General features: G+C 34.0%; 1 protein-coding gene across 1 annotated transcript in view; it reads right to left on the bottom strand.

Annotated features, from left to right (window-relative positions):
- The window catches only part of itga5 (integrin, alpha 5 (fibronectin receptor, alpha polypeptide)), a 105,316-nt gene that overhangs the window by 10,255 nt on the left and 74,009 nt on the right, over positions 1-21,052 (bottom strand). Inside the window, 9 exon segments of the mRNA XM_056449268.1 lie at positions 6,090-6,198; positions 6,200-6,265; positions 9,064-9,092; positions 9,095-9,168; positions 9,252-9,332; positions 11,364-11,416; positions 11,418-11,444; positions 16,500-16,592; positions 18,401-18,548. Coding sequence (XP_056305243.1) covers positions 6,090-6,198; positions 6,200-6,265; positions 9,064-9,092; positions 9,095-9,168; positions 9,252-9,332; positions 11,364-11,416; positions 11,418-11,444; positions 16,500-16,592; positions 18,401-18,548 — 680 coding nt within the window.

The following is a 21,052-nucleotide window of genomic DNA, read 5'->3' as shown; positions in this document are numbered from 1 at the left end:
AGGCTTTTAAAATGTCTATAGCTGATTCCTGAAACCACATACTGCTTGAGTGGGTACTACATTTAAATTTAATTTTACTTCACGACCATTAGAAAAGCACATTCTATATCAAGGGTTACCAAACTTTTCAGCTTGCGACCCCCAAAATAACAGTGCCAGTGACTTGCGTCCCCCAATATCCTCTGAGGTGGTTATAAATATATAAACCTTGCACACAACGGCACACATATACCAATAGGCTCAAGTCTATTCATTGTTTAATTTTAACAACCACCACTCGAAGACCATCCTCTATGTTATTTTATTATGTACATTATTTTAATGTATGTGTGTGCCTGTAAAGGATATCAGAAATTTTAACCCTGGTGCCATAAAAGTAAATGTGCTGCATCTGACGCTATTGCCGTGTCTTTAAATACAATTAATCACCCCAGGGGTCGCAAAAAAAAATGGAAAGGCTGATGGCTTTTTATTTGCATGTTGTTGTTTTTAATTAATCTATTCTAATAGTTTATTAAAATGAATTAGATTTTTGGAAATCACCAAGCGACCCCCGCTCATTGTCCTGCAACTTCCCTGGGCGTCCTGACCCCCACTTTGGGAACCACTGCTTTACATATTATGAATATGAGTAATATATTTCAGATGTACTACATCCACCATTTGTCATTATCACATAACATACATACGTCATATGCATCTCTAGTTCACTCCCATCCATACATTCTCTCCAGTGGCCTGATGGATAATAAGTGTCCATTTATGCAAACTGTAGTAGGTCATCAGGGTACTGAGCTCAATTACTGTGTTTCAACATATTAAATAGCAGGGAACTATAGAAGTAGCTCCGCTATTTTTTTCCACTATATAAATGATAGGGCAAGCGGACTGTTCCTCTTAGTGACCCGAGCTGAGCTCTGCTCTGGTCCTGGTGCTGTGCCTCTTTTAAAAAGTCAACTCTTGACAGCTGCCTTCGCTTACAGCCATTCCACTCTGGGCATGCCCGATCTCAGCTGATCTCGGAAGTTGGGACTGGTTTGTACTTGGATGGGAGACCGCCTGGGAATACCAGGTGCTTGAAGCTTATGGGATTCCTTCATTGGCAGCTAATACACTTCCCCGTGTCTTAGCTCTGGTGCTAGTTTTGTTTATCGTTTTCACTTTATTTGGGATGGGTTGGATAAAATAAAAAACACAGGTAAACTATTTGAAGGGACAAGGCCGTTGTTTCTGTTGGTGCTGTGGTAATGCGTGCTGAGCTGTGCTCGGGTCCTGCTGCTGTGCCTGCTTTACATATAGCCTGGCATTTACTAAATATAGTAAATATAATGGCATTCAGCCATTCCACCCTGAGCATGCTTCATCTTGTCCAATCTCAGTAGCTTAGCAAGGTCTTGCCCAATTAGTAACTGGATGGAAGACCGCCTGTAAATACCAGCTGCTGTAAGTTTTTGGTTTTCCTTCATCTGTCAGCAAATTCACTTCCCTATTGCTTTCAGTGCTAGAATATGTGCTTTACATTCAATTGCTTCATTTCATTTCTTTCTCTGTTTTCTCTTTCTCAAATGTTTCAGATGAACTGGACACCTATTATATGATGACCTCATATGACACCAACTCAAGGCTCATGGGAAATATGTGCTTCAGCCTACTTTTTTTTGTTTAACTGCAAAAACATACTTCTTCATACATTTTGACTGCAGTTTCTAGGTAAAATGAACGTGATGGAGCAGTGTGACACCAACAACTTTTGTTCCTTTTCACACTAATGATATTTTTAGGGACATTTTATCATTAAATAAATTAATTACCTAATTAATACCACAAAACAACTTAAAAGGTGCGTACGATTTGTAATTAAATACGTTTGTCTCAGCTATCAATCTAGACAACTTTTCTTTGCTCGGTAGCTCATTTTGTACGATGCTGTGCTTGTGATGCAGAGCACTTGGGGTTGAGTCTGGTGAAAGACAGTTCAAATAAAGACAAGTAAAAGCATGTCAAATCATGGTAAAATCGAGGTAAAATCATGGAAAATCACTTCTGCCGGAAGTGGTGTTAGTGAGGTCAACAGGGGCGCTCAACCTGCGGTCTGTATGAGTCCTAACACCCCAGTATATTGATGGGGACTCTATACTGCTCAGTGAGCGCCGTCTTTCGGGTGAGACAAACCGAGGTCCTTACTCTCTGTGGTCATTGAAAATCCTAGGATGTCCTTCCAAAAAGAGTAGGGGTTTAACCCCGGCATCCTGGCCAAATTTGCCCACTGTTTATCATGGCCTCCTAACTAGCCCCATATCATAATTGGCTTCATCATTCTGTCTCCTCTCCACCAATCAGCTGGTGTGTGGTGTGTGGTCTGGCGCAATATGGTTGCCGTCGCGTCATCCAGGGGGATGCTGCTCACTGGTGGTGGATGAGGAGATTCCCCCCATTGTGTAAAGCACTTTGAGTGTCTGGAAAAGAGCTATATAAATTCTATATAAATAAAAATTCTTATTATTAAAACTTTGGTATGTGGTCACAGTGCACTTTGCTTTTATGTTTGCTTTTGAAGACCAGAAGTATTGGTTGAGATGTTGAGATTTAGGAAAGGGTTTAGGTCAGTGGTTCACTAGCGAATCTATACAACAAGCCCTGCCATCTCATAGACATGCACAAGAAGGATGTGTATGTAAAATATACAAAAAAAAAATGTACCCCAAGTAATTCATTTGTTTTCAGATTCGCAAAAATGTAGATAGCGCCCACTAGTGGATTTGTCATCTAAAACGTGCATCAAACATACCCGGAGCTATGTATTATAGCCTACATTTTTTAAAAAGTCATGTATTTCTGATGAGCCTGAGCTGAAATCAACTTATAAAACTTAACTTTTCTTACATTGCAATCCTGAGAACATAATCATCTCTTCACTGATATACATCTTGTTTGAATGATTGTATCATCCCAGAACGGTGTCATTCTGCAATATAATCATTACTTTTGACACAGTAACGACTGATAACAACATCACTCTTCATATGTAAAGTAGAATTATGCTTTCTTATTGAAAAGCCGCTTTGAAATTATACATATTATGAAAAGCGCTTTACAAAGTAACTAGAATTGAATAGAAATTGTTATAAATTTGAGAAAATAGAAATATATACCTCAAATCTTGCTAAATAACACCTGAAATAAATATTATTATTGATCCAGGGGTGAGGTAGAGCACAATCTTTCAGTGGGAGCTGTGATTGAGCTGATGGCTGTGTTTATACAGACAGCAGTGGGACATGAAGCATGATGGGAGTTCAGATTGAGATGAGAGTTCGGCAGGAGGATCAAAGTCCTGGTTTAATGTCTTTGGGTGGAGCTGTATGAGGGACAGGGTGGGCTCAAGAAACGACATATTAGGAAATATGGACGGATGTGTGCTGTGTGCATGTGTTTGGCATATGCATTTGTGTGTATGAGAGAGAAACTGGGTGTAACTGACAGCGGATGTTACTTAAATTAAAATTGAGTCTGTCATCAACAAGCTTCGTCCATTTTCAAGAACTTCTGACAGACACCATTTCTCTCATCACACCGCATGCGAGTCTCCCATCTCTAATGTGTTGTACTTAAAGCATAAATTTGAACTCGCCTCCCTTTAAGAATCATATATATGTTCACTTGCATAAAAAAAATCGATTATGATCAGTTGTAAAAAGTGGTTATGTGTTTCATATGTATATATTTCTTTCATGACAACTGTAGGAGAGATTTAGCATGGTAATAAATATGTATATGGCAATTTTAAAATGTTTTGGTCTTGGAGGAATAGATCTGCTACGCTGCTGCTGCTTTGAATATTATGGCAGAGCAAATCTGTATACTGAAATTTCTTTCTGTATTTCTATATTCCATGATGAAAATTAAGCATGTTTCAGTTCAATTAAGGTTATTTTAACTTTATTATACATTAAAAAGAAACAAGTTATTTAAATATATTATTATCTTAATGTGCAATGACATTTTCATGCAATTGTCAGTTATATATACATCAGTAGTTTTTCATGGACCCTTTTTACATTTTCCAGATTTTCAGCAGAAAGTCATCATAGTGAGGTAAACTTAGACCACAGTTAATGGGAGAGTACAAACAAATATTTTTTTTACATAGAAAAACTCGACGATGTTTATTAAGACTTTCAGGAAAAGGAAAAAAAATTGTTTGTGACTGATTACGGCAGCCAGAAGAGAAAGCAACGTCAAATGAACTGTCCTGCAGTGGTAACTAGTTTTTGTAATTTTATGCAAAGATGATATAATACATACATAAATACATGTAAATATACATTCATTCATTCATTTTCTTTTTGGCTTAGTCCCATTATTAATCTAGGGTCGCCACAGTGGAATGAACCGCCAACATATCCAGCATTTGTTGACGCAGTGGGTACCATCCAGCTGCAACCCATCACTGGGAAACATCCATACACACTCATTCAACACGCATACACTACAGACAATTTGGCTTACCCAATTCACCTATACCACAGTCTTTGGAAAACTGGAGCACCCGGAGGAAACCCACGCAGACAAGGGGAGAAACATGCAAACTCCACACAAAAAAGCCAACTGGATCCAGCCGAGGTTCGAACCAGTCACTTTCTTGCTTTGAAGCGAACGTGCTACCCATTGCACCACCATGCAGCCCGTAAACAGACATACATTTTGTTTTTTTAAATATAAACATTTAAACTTCCAACGATTTAAGATACTGATTACCGTTAAACGCATCATACCAGTCTTGTAAAAAAGGGTCCATTACACGAATGACACTAAAATACCCAATTTAACTTCAAGCAAAACTTATTATATTAATGATAATTATAATTATGTTGGAGATGTTTATATATCAATGCCAATATGACCAATACAGTGTCAATTATCTTTTTACATACAGTATAATGTTAATAGAAATGATGTCCAATATATTATCATGTAATATACAACTAATTAATTAAAAAAATACATTCTGTGAATGAATAAATAAATAATCACGACTCTTCATTTCTCTTCTTTTACTTAGTAAATCCCTGTGCAAAACATGTTTCCACACTAGCTGCCACATGGGAAAGATAGGTTGCTGCTGGAAGTGATGTTAGTGAGGCCAGTAGGGGGCGCTCAGCCTGCAGTCTGTGTTGGGTCCTAACACCCCAGTATAGTGAAGGGAACTCTACTGCTCAGTGAAGTGCCATCTTTTGGATGAGACATTGAACTGAGGTCATGACTCTCTGTGGTCGTTAAAAATCTATGATGTCCTTCGAAAAAGAGTAGGGGTTTAACCGCGGCATCCTGGCCAAATTTGACCACTGGCAAAACCGTCCCCATATCATAATTGGCTTCATTCTAATAGTTGGCTTGATTCTAATCTTCATTCTTATTCTCCTCTCCACCAATCAGCTGGTGTGCAGTCTGGCGCAATATGGCTGGATGCTGCACACTGGTGGTGGATGAGGAGATTCCCCTCAATGTGTAAGTGCTTTGAGTGTCTAGAAAAGCATTATATAAATGTAAGGAATTATTATTATTAGCTTAGCATAATAAAAATTCATATGATCAATAAGTTATAACAACATATAATTTGACAGTTTTTAGTCAATTGTAACTTATTAAATTAAGTTAATCATGTTCCAACTTAATTTTATGAGTAACGCAGCTGATTTAGGTCAGTTTAATATAATAGTTCAAATGACTCATAAGGTTAATTTGAGCCAGCATAAAAATTTAAAGCAACCAGTATTATTTTACAGTGCATAAACATACTTATTACATTTCAATATATTTCATAAGAATAAGGTCACAATAACTAAGCCTAATTACACCAAAAGTAGGTCTCATTTAATTACATTTTTTATTTGAAGCAATTTTTTTAGATTCAATTTTGGGTGCAATGCAACTCATGCACATTCTTGATAGGCTTCGTGAGGTTTACCCATAAACACTGCTGTAAAGGCTGACAGATCAAGTCGTGCCACATAATGACAGAAAGCACCCCAGTCTTAATGACTCCGTCAGGTCCAAACCCTGATAAAAATCTCTGTCCTGTGGTTAACCCTGAACGTCTCTTACCTTCAGGTTGAGTGGGTTGATGATGTGTGGGGTGGTGCAGTTAACCGGGCCCTCCGTGGTGACCTCCAGCGGGTAAATGAACCGGTTACTTCTGAAGCCTCATGGGGCATTTGAGCTGCAGTAAAGGGTGACTGATGCGACTCGGCCCATTGTTCACCAGCTGAGAGTGAAAGAGAGAGAGAATAGAGTTTGGTAAAGTTTTTACAAATAAAAAAAACTATTCATTCCATAACTACACAACTATTAACCTATTACAAATGCATCTTAAAGAAAACACTAAGAAATATTAGTTATATTAGAACTATTGGTACAATTAGTACAATTAGTACAATTAGTACAATTAGATAGATTAAATTAGATTAGAGTACAAATTATACATTGGACAATGGCGGGGGGGGGGGGGGGGGGGGGGGGGGGGGGGGGGTTCAAGTATTTCGATTATGTTCTGTAATTTGCCTCAGTGAATCGATTTTAAATATTTAATTCAATTACATCTAATTTTTAAGATGCACATATTTTTTTATTGTACTGTTTAACTTCCATGTCCAAGCAAGTGTAATAATAAAATACAAACTTTGCATCTAGTTTAACGGACACCTACAGTACAATGCCTATTTACAAGAAACATGTTTTGTGAACACTTACGGTGTCTGTTGGTGCTCTAGATAATTAAATGTTTTTGGCACAAACATGCATTCACAATGGTATGAACATTATATGGGTGGTCAAATGTATATTTAAGTTATTCATTATTTTAATCATTATTATATTTAAGATACCAGATCAGAGCAACACTATTCTTAACTATTAACGGGCAGACCTCCCCCATACATTCTTGTTTTGATGTCCATCAGGGGATCAAGCGTAATGGGGGGGGCGGGGGGGGTGGGGGGGCCTTTATTGTCATGTACAAGTCAATGAAATGCAGTTTAGGTCTAACCAGAATACAGATGTTGTACTATGACATAAGTACAACTTGTATTAACTATAATCCAGAGATTTACAAATATACTGAACGGTGCTATTAATAATCAGGAATATGCAAATAGATATGAGGATATTCTACAGGTTGTTGGTACTACAATGTTGTGTGATGTCTGTCTTATGTGCGTGGTGAATAGTGTAAATCTATTACACGCAGTACAAAAATCACAAAAGGCCACAATAAAGTTTACAGTAACCGTAAAGAAAGAGAGGGAGACAAAAGTAGTCAGTTATTACAAAACCATCTTAGTGAAGGTACAGTTGTGTATTTTATTTTTATTTTATTTTGTTTATACTTTCCCCATAATATTAGTCTTTTTTCTTCTCGGTGTAAGCATTTATAGAATTTCTAATTGTTTCATTTTAAGTATGCATATTATAATAATCACTATCATATTTTATTCTTCATGTAATGTGCAATGCTTTGGCCAGTTACATTAACCAATTGCCAATAAAGGTCATTTGAATTTTTTATACACTTTTATTTTATAATTTTAATGTATCATAAGTCAAAAATTCACTTCTCAAAACATTTTTACAAGAAAAAAAATTATATAAATCATAAAAATATAAATAAAAGTAAATAAACTGACTAATTGAAAAATGACCAATTAAAAACATAGTTTCCATACTGAGCATTATAATAGGTATAATACTATATATATATATATATAATAGAAGAGAGAGAGAGAGAGAGAGAGAGAGAGAGAGAGAGAGAGAGAGAGAGAGAGGAGAGAGAGAGAGAGAGAGAGAAAAGAGTTAAGTGTGTGTTATGGCATAATAAACCCTCTTACTACAGTGGTTAAACATCAAGGTTACGGCTTTGTTCATTTTCATGATTACATCGTGTGCCATCATTACCACAGGATTAAGCGGTGCTGCTAAAGTAAGTTCACAGGTGTTTTTGGACTCTCTGCTCATCATAAAGGGATGAGTTTGAAGCCCTTGTGCTATTTTAAGATTTATCCATGACAACCTCTGCATGTGTTTGCGTGACTAATCTGCAAAAATTGGACTTCATTAAAAAAACGTCATGCAAAGAAAACCAAACTGCAAGCAGCAATTAGAAGAACTGACTGAGGAGAAATGGGCTGGGTGACTTCTGTGTTGAATTAAAAAATAAAAATATATATATTTTACAAATTTTAATAAAAACAGACAAAAAAGGAATATATTAATTTAAATAAATATATAAATAAATGTTTATAAAAAATAATAAAATGTTTGCTTTAAAAAAATAATAATATATAATAATATAATATAATATATATAATATAATAATAATAATTTATAAAGTAATATGTAAAAATAATAATAATAATTGTAAAAAATTACAATTTCACTACATTTTTATTTCAGAGCAGCTTATTATAACTGAGTAACCATTTAAATTTTTATTAATAGTTTTTAGTGATTTTGTTGAATGTTTTTTTTATTCATTTTTTAGTCATTTTTTATTCAATTTTGTTTAAATAGTTTAAAATATATATTTTATTTTTCATTTAAAGTAAAATAATATGGATTTTAATAATCTCTTGCCATCAATTTAAAACACTGAGTATATTTTTTTGGGAAAAGAAAAATTGTAATTACAATTAGCATTTATATTATAAACATATAACCAATTATACTTATATTATAATTTATCTAAATATAATAATCCTTCTAATAGAACCATACCAAATCACAACAAACCATTTTCAAAGCAAAAAACATCTGCCAACTTATTATGGTGCTATATATGGTTTACTCATTTTTCCATTAAATATGTTTTTTTCCCAGCAATCAAAACAGTTCACGAATATAAGTTTACACCCTCTAGCTCAAATATAGCAAAGCTGCCATTTTTAAATATCGCTGTTTTAACTGCTAGTTACTAGGCAACCATACATCCCAAAATGACACCATAGGGATTTCCAGCTGTTGCTCTGGATTCCTCCCAGTCCAGCTGAAGGCCCCAGACAAGCTCTTTACCTCATAAGTGTGCTGGACGGAGGGACCCAGTTCTGTTCAACCATCACATTCTTGGTCAGCTTCCAGTTGGGAGGGGGAAAGAAGACCTTGTCCGGTCGAGAGACGCTGTAAAAGGCCAGATAAAGAGCGATGAGTGAGGGAAACAGGGGGAGCTGTGGCCTTGTGAAGCAACTTAGAGATGAACTCACCCCTGCAGAATGACATCAGAGCGAACCACCACCTCCAGCTTATAGGGGACCACTTCACTCTGAGAGTTATTCTCATTCTTACTGTAGATGAGAGATGGTAGATTTGTTTTTTAATTGTTAAATAATCATTTGAAACACATATTATGGCTAATGTAAAGTATATTTTAATATAGAGCAAAGTCAGAATTATTCACCCTCCTGTTTAATTGTATTTTAATTATTTTATTTATTTTTTTAACATAATAGTTTTAATAACACATTTTTAATAACTACATATATTGACTACATGATTAATGACTACATAATATTTTACTAAATATTTTTCCAAGATATACTATTCAGATTAAGTGTCATTTAAGGGGTTAACTACACTGTAAAACCCAACAGTTAACTTTATCAAAGGAAATGAGTGTTGTTAACTCAAAATGTACTGAAAGTTAATTCTACTCATTTGAAAAGAGTTTTGAAGTGTAATGAGTTAATTAAATGCCCTAACATTTGTAATTGCAAGTGACTGTTTACAATTCTGATTGGAGGAAAGTGAAAGTGAATTGTGAGTCGGGAACTGCGAGAACTGTAAAAACTAAATGTATAGTTTAGATAATAAATAAGAATTGACCAAAAATACCAGAATAGTGGAAAAATCTGAATTGTGATTCGCAGATTCTGAAAAAATAAAATAAAATGTAACAGAAAACTACATTATATAATAAACATTATATTTTTGTTCCATAGTGGAAACAGGCTTCAAACTGCATATTCTTTTTACATTACATTACATGACAATATAAAATAACATTATGTTTTTATTGCATGGCAAAAACAGGCTTTATTATTATTTATATTTATTATATTATATTATATTATATTATTATATTATATATTATATTATATTATTATATATATTATATTATATTATATTAATTTATTATATTATATTATTATTTATCTATATATATTATATATACTATATATTATATATATTATATTATATTATATTTATTATATATTATATTATATTATATTAATTATTTATATTATATTATTATATTAATATTATATTATTATTATATTATACTATATTATACTATATTATATTATATTTATATATTATATATATTATATTATATTAATTTATTATATTAATTATAATTATATTATATTATATTATATTATATTATATTATAATATTATTATTTATATTATATTATATATATTATATTATATTATATTTATATTAATTATATTATATTAATTATATTAATTATATTATATTATATTATATTATATTATATTATACTATATTATACTATATTATATTATATTATATTATTTATATTATATATAATTATATTATTATATTAATTATATTAATTATATATTATATTATATTATATTATATTATATTATATTATATTTATTATATTATATTATATTATATTTATTTATATATTGCTTGGTATAAATATGACTTGCGTTCCAAAACCACCGCTAGGAAAAAAAGGAATGTATTTTTTCATTTTGTTGTCTCTTTTAATTTTTATTTTAAATGTTTTGTCTAGTGATATATTAACCAAACTTCTTTTCTGAGCGTGATAGAGTTTGCATACTAATGAAGCATTTTTGCAGAAGTAAAAGTTTCCTGCCCGCTGGCTAAAAAGATCGACATCGATGTATGAAAATAGATTCTCGCTTTCCTGTTGAAGCAAAGATGTGCTGAAGCTAACCACAGAATATTTTCAGTTGAGAAGTCTTATGCTTATGCAAAGAATTGGTAAAAATGAGGAAGTATGTTAGGGTGCGAGCGCCGGAGGACTGGAGAATGATTGACGAATTCCACCAAAACTCAACTTGTTAATATGAATTGTGTGTCTAAATACTGTAGTTAAGGAAATGTAGAATTGTTGCGACCCTTCCGAATGTAATTCGTGTATTGCATTGGGTGTAACATAAAACCGGAGCTCTGTATTCTGTTATCAAATTATTTCATTTGGTATCTATAAATTACTAATATTTTTGGCATTGAAGAAAACCCCTCTCCTGATCTTTTTTTATTAAACACGCTGGAATTGGCTAGAATTTCCAACACCACACATATTATTAGTTTCTTACCTACGAATCTGTCGGTCAAACTGCACAAATTTGTGTGTGTCCTTGAGACGAGGGTACCGTGAACCGCAGACCGGACCCAAGCTGTAACAAAAACACATTTATTAATTAAATCTCATTAACCCTAAGTAGTAAACATTTCTGAAAAGATCTGAAAATAAGACAATGGATTAAATTAATGGATTGATCAAAAAACGTTCCAACACCCTTTTCAATGCCACAATACTCAATTTCATCCATTCGCGAATTACATCAGTGAATTCTCCACAGCAGAGAAATACAGGAAATCACACATAATGCTCTGCCATAGCAACAGTATGAAGGAGAGGATGGTGGAACATTTCTTTCCTGTATTCTATCCAAAAAACACAAGTGGAAACATGCAAACGCATCCTCTCCCATTCATCTGAGTGAGGTCATGTTGAGCTGCACTATCAAAAGCAGGATTTCTGCGGGGCCTTGAAACGTCTACAAAAATGATAAAAATCTATATTTTAGGCCACAAAAAAGTCTTTTGTTCTAAGTTTTAAATAATTTAAAAAGGGGTCTTAGTTTGAACCTGTCATTGTTACTATCTCTATCAATTAAAGGCAGCAAACATGCTTCAGATTCTTTCATTTATTTACTTATTTTTTTTAGATTATGTGATGTTGTAGTTCTTTCTTTTGCTAGTCCTAATTAATTATCTGTACTATGACTACCAACATTGTGATTTATAACCTTTGAATTGAATTCAGAATGGTCACAAATAGAAAGGTTTTACAGTTACTCGTAAATCAAAAGAACGTATTTTAGATGTTAGTATCCGTACGTCAGTCTTAAGGCTGATTTATACTTCTGCGTCGAGTACTTGTGTATGGTCTGGCAAAACCTTCGCGGGGTTACATTCCCCTTGCCGAGGCTGATGCCGATTCTGATACACCTCTCAAAAAAAAAAAGTAAAGTTCCTTTCGCAAGCCATGTGATTGGTCCATTTTGGTAGCGTTGGCGAGTGTTTACAAGTGTTAAGTCCTGTGGAGGAGCTCCATATGGAAACTTTGTTTTGTGCTTACCTATGATTAAAGTTGTTGCATGTCTGCCGGTTACCGCCTCTGAATGAGCAAGTTTTAACTACTTTTAGCTACATTAAGGTAGCGTTCAGAAAAAACAAAACATCCATGAAGAAACTTGACATAGAGGAACATAAAAACCCGCTGCCAGCTATAGCATTTCGCAAGTGTTATTGCAGAGCTACACATACAGCACCACAGAAGTCCATGGCTACGCGTAAGGCAGGCGCCGTGGGTCACTCCGATCACTTCACCAGAAGTATACAGTAAATCAGCCTTTAGAGATATCTTAATCTACTTGTGCACCAAAACAGTGACAAAATTCGCATTAGGAAGACATAATCATTGTAAAACTTGCAGTTTGTCACTTCCACCTTACTGAATCAATGATTATTTTGTGACATCACATCACACTTCAATTTCTCATCAAATCTTCTGACCAATCAAAAGCTCTCTCATTGTCTGACATGCCCCGCCCCCTTTAAGATGCTATTGCTATATGTGCTTGAGCTCAACTACTCTCACTGGCAGAGCTGTGATTAATACAAAACGCTATTGGCTGTGTTTTTAAAAAGAGGGAGGAGCTACTCAGCGTCCCGCTCTGTCTTTATGTTTCAGTTCAAATTACGTCCCACATCGAACAAAAATGCTAATTTCAAAGCATTTCACAGGACATGACTTGGTGAAACCTGCAGAAACCCTGAGTCACACTGGTTACAAGCCTCAGTCCCAAAGTGCTGAAATCTCCTACCAACCACATACTGCATGGGGGATCCAGCACTCATTTTATATTTGTGGTTTTATGTTCACACCACATGCTCAAAAAAAAAAAACCATACCAGCAGCTGTTTCGTGTGAGAGTTTATGTGTGGGTGTTAATAAACGTGTGCTTGTGTGTGATTTCTGAATTTCTCATTAAACAAGATAAGATTACAGATAGAGGCCAGTCGTTACGAGGAACCTCTTTGGTGGTCCAAAATAATGGTCTAAAATTACATTCATAGTAAAACAGCTGAATAAAACACCTAGATAACCTGCCCTAAAGTGACTACAAAAATAAACAGTGGTGTATGGAAACACGTATTGAGCATATTGAACAGTCAACCAATTATACTCCACCTTTACAGACACGTTTAAAAAAAGCCATAAATCGCTCCACCATCACAGAGTGCCATGTTGTAATGGGGAACTCCAGTCTGTAATGGGGCAGAGCCAAAATGACAGTCACTTCCTGCATCGCTGGTGGGAACTTCCTGCCTGTCCAAACATGATCTAACAAGCCCTCCAGACAGCACTATGAGCTGACTAACACACGTTATATGAGTAATAAAGTGTATATGACTAACAAGACAGAGAGGTCTGGTTTTTGTTTGGAAAAAAATGCTAGTTTTCTGCAGTCAGCGGTTCCATGACTTTTCCGGTCATTTGTAATTGGAAAACTGGGTAATTAAATGTTATATACAGATATCGTAAACTCAAAAGGTCATGATCTGCACTTATTGAGTGACTCCACTACACTGTAAAAAAATGCTGGGTTCCACACAATACCTTCATGTTGTCTTAACACAAATCGATTAAGTTAAATTAATTGGTTTTACACATTCAAGTGGATTGAACATAAAACAATTGAATGGTCTCCTAAAAACTGTGAATTGTGTTCATTTTAGATAGGTAGTTATACCTGAATAAGTAGTTTGAACGAGCAGCAAAAAATTATTTGAGTGTATCTTTTTCATTTCACATTCTTTGGGAATTATAACCACAACTGCTTTAGCTCAACGCCTTCCTCGGTGCGTGTCTTTTGAAATGTTATTGTAAATACATAGTGTTGCCAGATATACAGTAGCCCAAAAGCTGTCAAAAAACCCACCCAAATGCACCCAATATAATATATTAATATTAGGGCTGTCAAATGGTTTAAAAAATTAACGTAATTAATCACACTTATTTGTAATTAATCATGATTAATCACGAAACGCTGTATTTATTACAGAAATAAAAACACAGGCATTCAAGGCCCATTTGAATTTCAAAACAATCAATGCCAATAACAAACAAAAATGATTTCCATGTTGGATTCTAAGTGGACTACAAACACACAAACACACACACACGGACAAAGCGCGCAGTACAGCGGACCCGGTGAGCGAGAAATCCCTTCAGATTCATCAACACGCACAATCGCGTTCATCAAATTTGCTTAAACTAAGCGTTCTAAAGTATGGCTGTATTTTACAAGCAAGGATTCTGAAACAGTAACGTCAAGCAGACGCTTTACAAAAGTTGCGTGTAGAGGGGAAACACGTCAATCTTATGAAATGTGAGGGCTCATGGAAGTAGCTTAAAGGCAGGAAATAGGGTTGTCATTGACAGCTTGCGACTTCATTTGCCACTTTCACTACAGTGCGTTTACATGGACACCAATACTCCGCTTTTATGATTAAGATACTCTGATTAAGAGTCTATCATGTAAGAAGCGATTTTTGATTATGTGAGTGCCGAAAAGTGGAGGTTTTTCTTTCCATTCACCAACAAATTCCATTAAAACATCCTGAATGAAAATATGCTGAATGAGAGTGAACTGCTGAACTGCAGGTAAAGTCTAAAGATTAAAAATGAAACACCCGAAATTGCATGAAACTCTGGAGGAAACGCAGGATAGTCTTGTGATGCGACATTAATTGTTTTATACTGAAACTTTCCTTCTAAAAGCACGTCCTTGGTCCTATCCAATTCTTTGCACGTTAACACATGCAGGGCCAGAGCAAGCTGAACTGGCGCTCTAGGCAAACGGCAATCACGCCGCCCTCAACCCGAAAGTGACCGGTTCGCGGATGAAAGTTAGGATCAGGGGGTTCGCTCACTATTCTGTAGCCCAAGGCGGCTGTCTAGGTCGCCTCTATGCACACGCCGTTCCTGATCACACGTCGGCCACAACAGGAAATTAAAAAAACTGCAGCTGCGTTATTTGCGTTATTTTTTTTACGCGTTAAATATTTAAAATTAATCACATGCGTTAACCCGCTAATTTTGACAGCCCTAATTAATATTTAATTTATATTTATATAAATCCAAAATTTGCCTAGTTTCTTCAGCTGTCATAATTTTGTAACCATACACCAACCAACTCCAACAGTCACAGAACCACAATGGTAAAATTACAACATAACAGGATCACATCGAAACACTGCACCCATCTCACCCACACACTGCACTTATTGTTGTGTACTGTAGATTACACCTATTAGAGTATCTTTGACTTTCGAAAATGCGGTATAAATTCATCCCATTTAGCGTTTTAGACTCTTTTGAACACATGTAGGTGCTCCTTGTCAATCAGACAATGCTTCTATGTATGTTCTTGCCGTCAATTGCAGAAAAAAAAAGAATGATAAATGTGTCAAACCGCTGTGAGTTTAACTGCATGCGCTGGTGAAGGGAGTCCGATTTTTCTGGGGAGTCAGATTTTGATACAACTTACCTTTACCCCCTCTTGAGTGTGGGTCTATGTGGTTCACACTATGCACTGGCCACTACTAACTGAATGGAGTAGGAGCAAACAGTTATGTTTTGTTAAATAATTTGCATATAAAATTAACGTTTCAAATTATGTCAACCCACCTATGCCATTATTTACCCGCACAATCAAATTCAGAACTGCCCAATCTGGCAACACTGATTGTAAACAAACAAAAAAATTCTAATCAGGATAAAATGTAAGAGCTCAGCATAACTTAACTGTGCGATCACACCACTGTTGAAGTGAGAGTCAATATTAGCTATCACCTTGATATCAAAATCAAAAAACATGTTAAACACTCTGTGAATCAATTTGATATCAAAACCTTGACGTCCATTTCACATCCACACATTGATGCACCAAATAGCACCAAGACTGCGACACAAAAAGTATTATAATATAAGAAAATAATATGAAAAAATAACCTAAATAATTGTCAGAAACACTGGCAAAGCAGTCAGATGAAAATACCCTTGAAAAAAATTTGTTTTTCCTTCATCCCAATGTGAAAGCTCAAGTCACTCATGCGTGTAAACACAAACAGAAAGCAGAGTAAAAAAAGCTGCTTACGCTGGTGCCCGATTTCATGGGGTTCCCCAGGTCACAGCTGAGGTAACGGGTCTGATTTTCCGTCTCGTAACTGCAGGTCAGCTGGGTCAGGCTCTGTCCAGAGAAATCCAGACAAATGAGAGAAAAAGACGCGTAAATCTTGGGAAACACACACAGAGATAACTCACAGCAACTGACTCGGGTCTTGACCTGCTTAATCTAGTGCTGGTACTACTGCTGAATGATACAATTTTGCAATGAATCATCATTACATGTGGCTTAAAGTTCAAAATAAACAGCACAACAGTTCATTAGGGCAGTGGTTCACTCTTTTTTTTTTTAGTAGACTAAGATGTTATTGTGAGACCAATTTATCTGTAAAGTTATCTGTAAGAACAGCATGTATTATGTTCAAAAGGACTGTTTATGTTCTACATTGTTGCAGTGAAAAAAGGGGAAAAATATTTCATAATTATTTAAGTAATTGATAACTGCACACTATGAATCATTAATTATCATTAGCAAATAATTAGTTCATCATTTCTTAAGCATTAACTCTACATTATTAGTAAGCAGTTCATAAATACAGCTCTATTCTTGGCTTAAAAGCGCATATACAGCAGGGAAAATAAGTATTGAACACATAAGGTTTTTTCCTGGGAATAATATTTCTGAAGGAGCTGTTGACATGGAATTAAACCAGATTTTAGTAAAAACCCAAACAATACAAACATAAAAATAAAACAAAAAAAAAATCTGAAAAAGGAGTTGTGTAATAGCAATGAAATGACACAAGGAGAAAGTACTGAATAAATTAAATTAAATTAAATTAAATTAAATTATATTATATTATGTTATGTTATGTTATGTTATGTTATGTTATGTTATGTTATGTTATGTTATGTATGTTATGTTTATGTTATGTTATGTTATGTTATGTTATGTTATGTTAAGTTAAGTTAAGTTAAGTTAAGTTAAGTTAAGTTAAGTTAAGTTAAATTAAATTAAATTATATTATATTATATTATATTAAATTATATTAAGTAATATTATATTATATTATATTATATTATATTATATTATATTATATTATATTATATTATATTAAATTATATTATATTATATTATATTAAATTATATTATATTAAATTAAATTAAATTTAAATAAATTAAATTAAATTAAATTAAATTAAATTAAATTAAATTAATATTAAATTAAATTATATTAAGTAATATTATATTATTATATATATTATATTATATTATATTATATTATATTATATTATATTATATTATATTAATTATATTATATTATATTATATTATATTAATTATATTAAGTTAAATTAATAATTAATTAAATTAAATTAAATTAAATTAAATTAAATTAAATTAAATTAAATTAAATTAAATTAAATTAAATTAAATTATATTATATTAAATTATATTAAGTTATATTATATTATATTATATTATATTATATTATATTATATTATATTATATTATATTATATTATATTATATTAAATTATATTATATTATATTATATTATATTAAAAATTACATATGATTAATAGTGTGCAGGTATTATGTAAGAGCAACCAAATATTTGATTTTGATTATTATTTAAATTATTATTTAAATGGTATTTTACTGATTTAAATTCTATAATAAAAGAACTAATAAAACAAATTTTTTCACAATATAATTTCTCATCATTTTAAAACTGAACGTTTTTCTTCTCTTCAGGATTCCTCATCACATGTCTCCATTAATAAAAAGCACATCTTCTCCAGAGAATCAAAGCAACAGAACAAAGGTCTTTCTCAGCTGAAATGTTGAACACATGTAGGAGTTAATGGCAGGGGTCTGGCACACGTCTGTGTAATAGGCAGCACCTGGAGGGAGGGTCTCCATCTCTCACCTCATTATTTCGGGCTATTCCGCTGTAGTCGGCCTCTGGTGGCAGGACCACATACAGCTCGGCCTCGTAAGCGCCGCCTCCGTCGTTCTTTGCATTGAAAGTCAGGGTTAGAGAGTTGTCGTCGCCCATGTACACTTCCTTCCTGTCCCTGTGGAACCCAAAAACATGGAGGAAAAAAAACATGAAACTCTTGCATCGGTGGCTAGTTTACCCTCTGGGACAGTTTATTAGGCACAAACTGCAATTTAGGTTTAATAAAACAAACGTTGGGTGAGGAGATACAAGGTAATGTCTAATACTTATATGCTTTTGCATTAACTCTTTAATTAACGCAGTACTAAACCACTATAAGAACAATAAACTAGTTGAAAAAGAATTGGATGAACTAAGTTTGCTGTAGTGTATGTGAATTCTGCTGTGGCGACCCCTGATAAATAAAGAGACTAAGCCAAAGTAAAGGAATGAATGAATGAATGAATTTATTACATTTTATTACACAACAATTCTTTCTTTCTTCCTTTCTTCTTTCGTTCTTTGTCTTGCATCTTACCTTCCTTTCATTCTTTCCTTTTTCCCCTCCTTCCTACTTTTCTTTGTCTTCCATCTTACTTTCTTTCCTCCCTCCCTCTCTCTCTCTTTCCTTCCTTCCTTCCTTCCTTCCTTCCTTCCTTCCACCCTCCCTTCCTTCCTTCCTTCCTTCCTTCCTCCTCCTTCCTTCTTTTTTCTTTCTTTCTTTGTCTTCCTTCCTTCTTTCTTTCCTTCCTTCCTTCCATCTTTCCTTCCTTCATTTCTTTTATTATGTCTTCCTTCCTTCTTTCCTCCCTTTCTTTCTTCTTTTTTTCTATCTTTCCTTTCTTCCTTTCTCTTTTCTTTGTTCCATCCTTCCTTAATTTCTTTCTTTAAGTCTTCTTTCCTTCTTTTCCTTCTTTCTTTTCCTTTCCTTCCTTCTTTCCCTCCTATCCTCCTTTTCTTTTGTCTTTCTTCTTCTTTCTTTCCTTCCTACCTTCCTTCTTTGTCTTCCTTCTTCCTTTCTTCCTTCTTTCCTTCCTTCCCTTTGTCTTCCTTCTAACCTTTTTTACCCTTCTTTCCTTTCTTTGTCTCCTTCCTCCAAATAAAGGAAAGAAAGAAAGAAAACAGGAAGGAAGGATCCTTCCTGTCTTCTTTCCTTTCTTTCCTTTTTTTTTGTCTTCCTTTGTCTTCCTTCCACTCTTTTTCTCCTTTTCTCCTTTCTTCTCTTTCTTTCTCTTCTTCTTTCTTTCTTCTTTCTTCTTTCTCTTTCTTTCTTTCTTTCTTTCTTTCTTCTTTCTTTCTTTCCTTTTTTTGAGTTGTGTTACAATATAAATTGAGTTACAATATAAAATACAAATGTACAACGGTTTACAAATATTCAATACATTTAACTATACAAAATTTTTTAGTATTCAATTTTTATCATTTATGTTTAAATGATAATGTATGGCTACAAATCAACCAGACAATTACCAATACCAGTTGAATGCGTGAATACGTTTTCGAATATATCTGGAATGTTTTACTGGTTTTTAGACCTAATTTTATTTTGTATTCTAATGCAGTCCACTTGTGTTAGGATAAACAAAAACATAGTTTACTACCAGGTGTAAAACAAAGTTGATTAGATATTTGTCCAAACTACTCTCTAAGTTTGTGAGTCCTGCACCTTTTTTCCTATCCTAACAAACCATACATCAGTGAAAAAACTATTTTTTCAATCTAAATCTCTATTAAAATCAATTACCTATGACTTCGTGGTCATGGTGACATACAGTATGTCACATACAGCATGGTGGACATACAGTATATAACTTCTAATAGTGTTCACTGTCATTTGTGATTAATTTTAATGCATCCCTTGCTGAAAAGTACATAAAAATACATGTTTAATCTTTTAAACAGTAGTGCAATTCTGCTATCTTGCAGTGAAATGTCACCCAGATCTTTCCAACAGGAAGCCCTCCTCAAGCATTATACACACATTTCCTATTAAAAAACTCTAATTTCCATTGTAGCTATTAAAGTTCAACATGCAACGACAAAGACTATGAAACGTTCACAACATTCCCTTTTTCCCCAATTCCTGCATGTTTCCTCCCCCCTTTCTCTCTCTCCCCCCCATCTCAGACACAATGAGAAATTCCATGCTAGGGCCACACAGACGCTTCCAATTACCGCCTGGCCTCATAAAGCCATGCTGGGGAAGCCAACTCAAACGCTGGCACTCGGCTGGTGGCGACTCCAACCTACGTGGAAGCTGCATTTTCATAACAAACCCCTCAGGATGACATATACGAGACCAGGGTCGTGTCACAATGAGGTCAAGATGAGCATTCAGTGGCTAAATAGAATTAATATCATGAAACGAACACCCCAATAAGTAATGTTTAAGTGAAATTGCAAATTTGGCTGGGCTTTCTCAACCTGGAGCTGATGAATAGCCATGTTGTCTAGATATAGTTTCACGTTTTCTTCTAAATAATAACCCCTCGGGTGAATTTCCAAGAGGAACTATTTTGTGCGCTTTTTGAATGTCACAGTTTAATAAATATGGGACCTAAAACAAATGCAACAAATCTGTGAGGTTTTAGGGAAGGCGCATTGCTGCAGTCGAAGAATAACAACAGACGCAAACAAATC

The sequence above is a fragment of the Danio aesculapii genome, chromosome 23 (assembly GCF_903798145.1).
Source record: "Danio aesculapii chromosome 23, fDanAes4.1, whole genome shotgun sequence".
NCBI lineage: Eukaryota > Metazoa > Chordata > Actinopteri > Cypriniformes > Danionidae > Danio > Danio aesculapii.
Note: the sequence above shows the minus strand (reverse complement) of the source record. Positions and strands in the feature narration are given on the sequence as shown.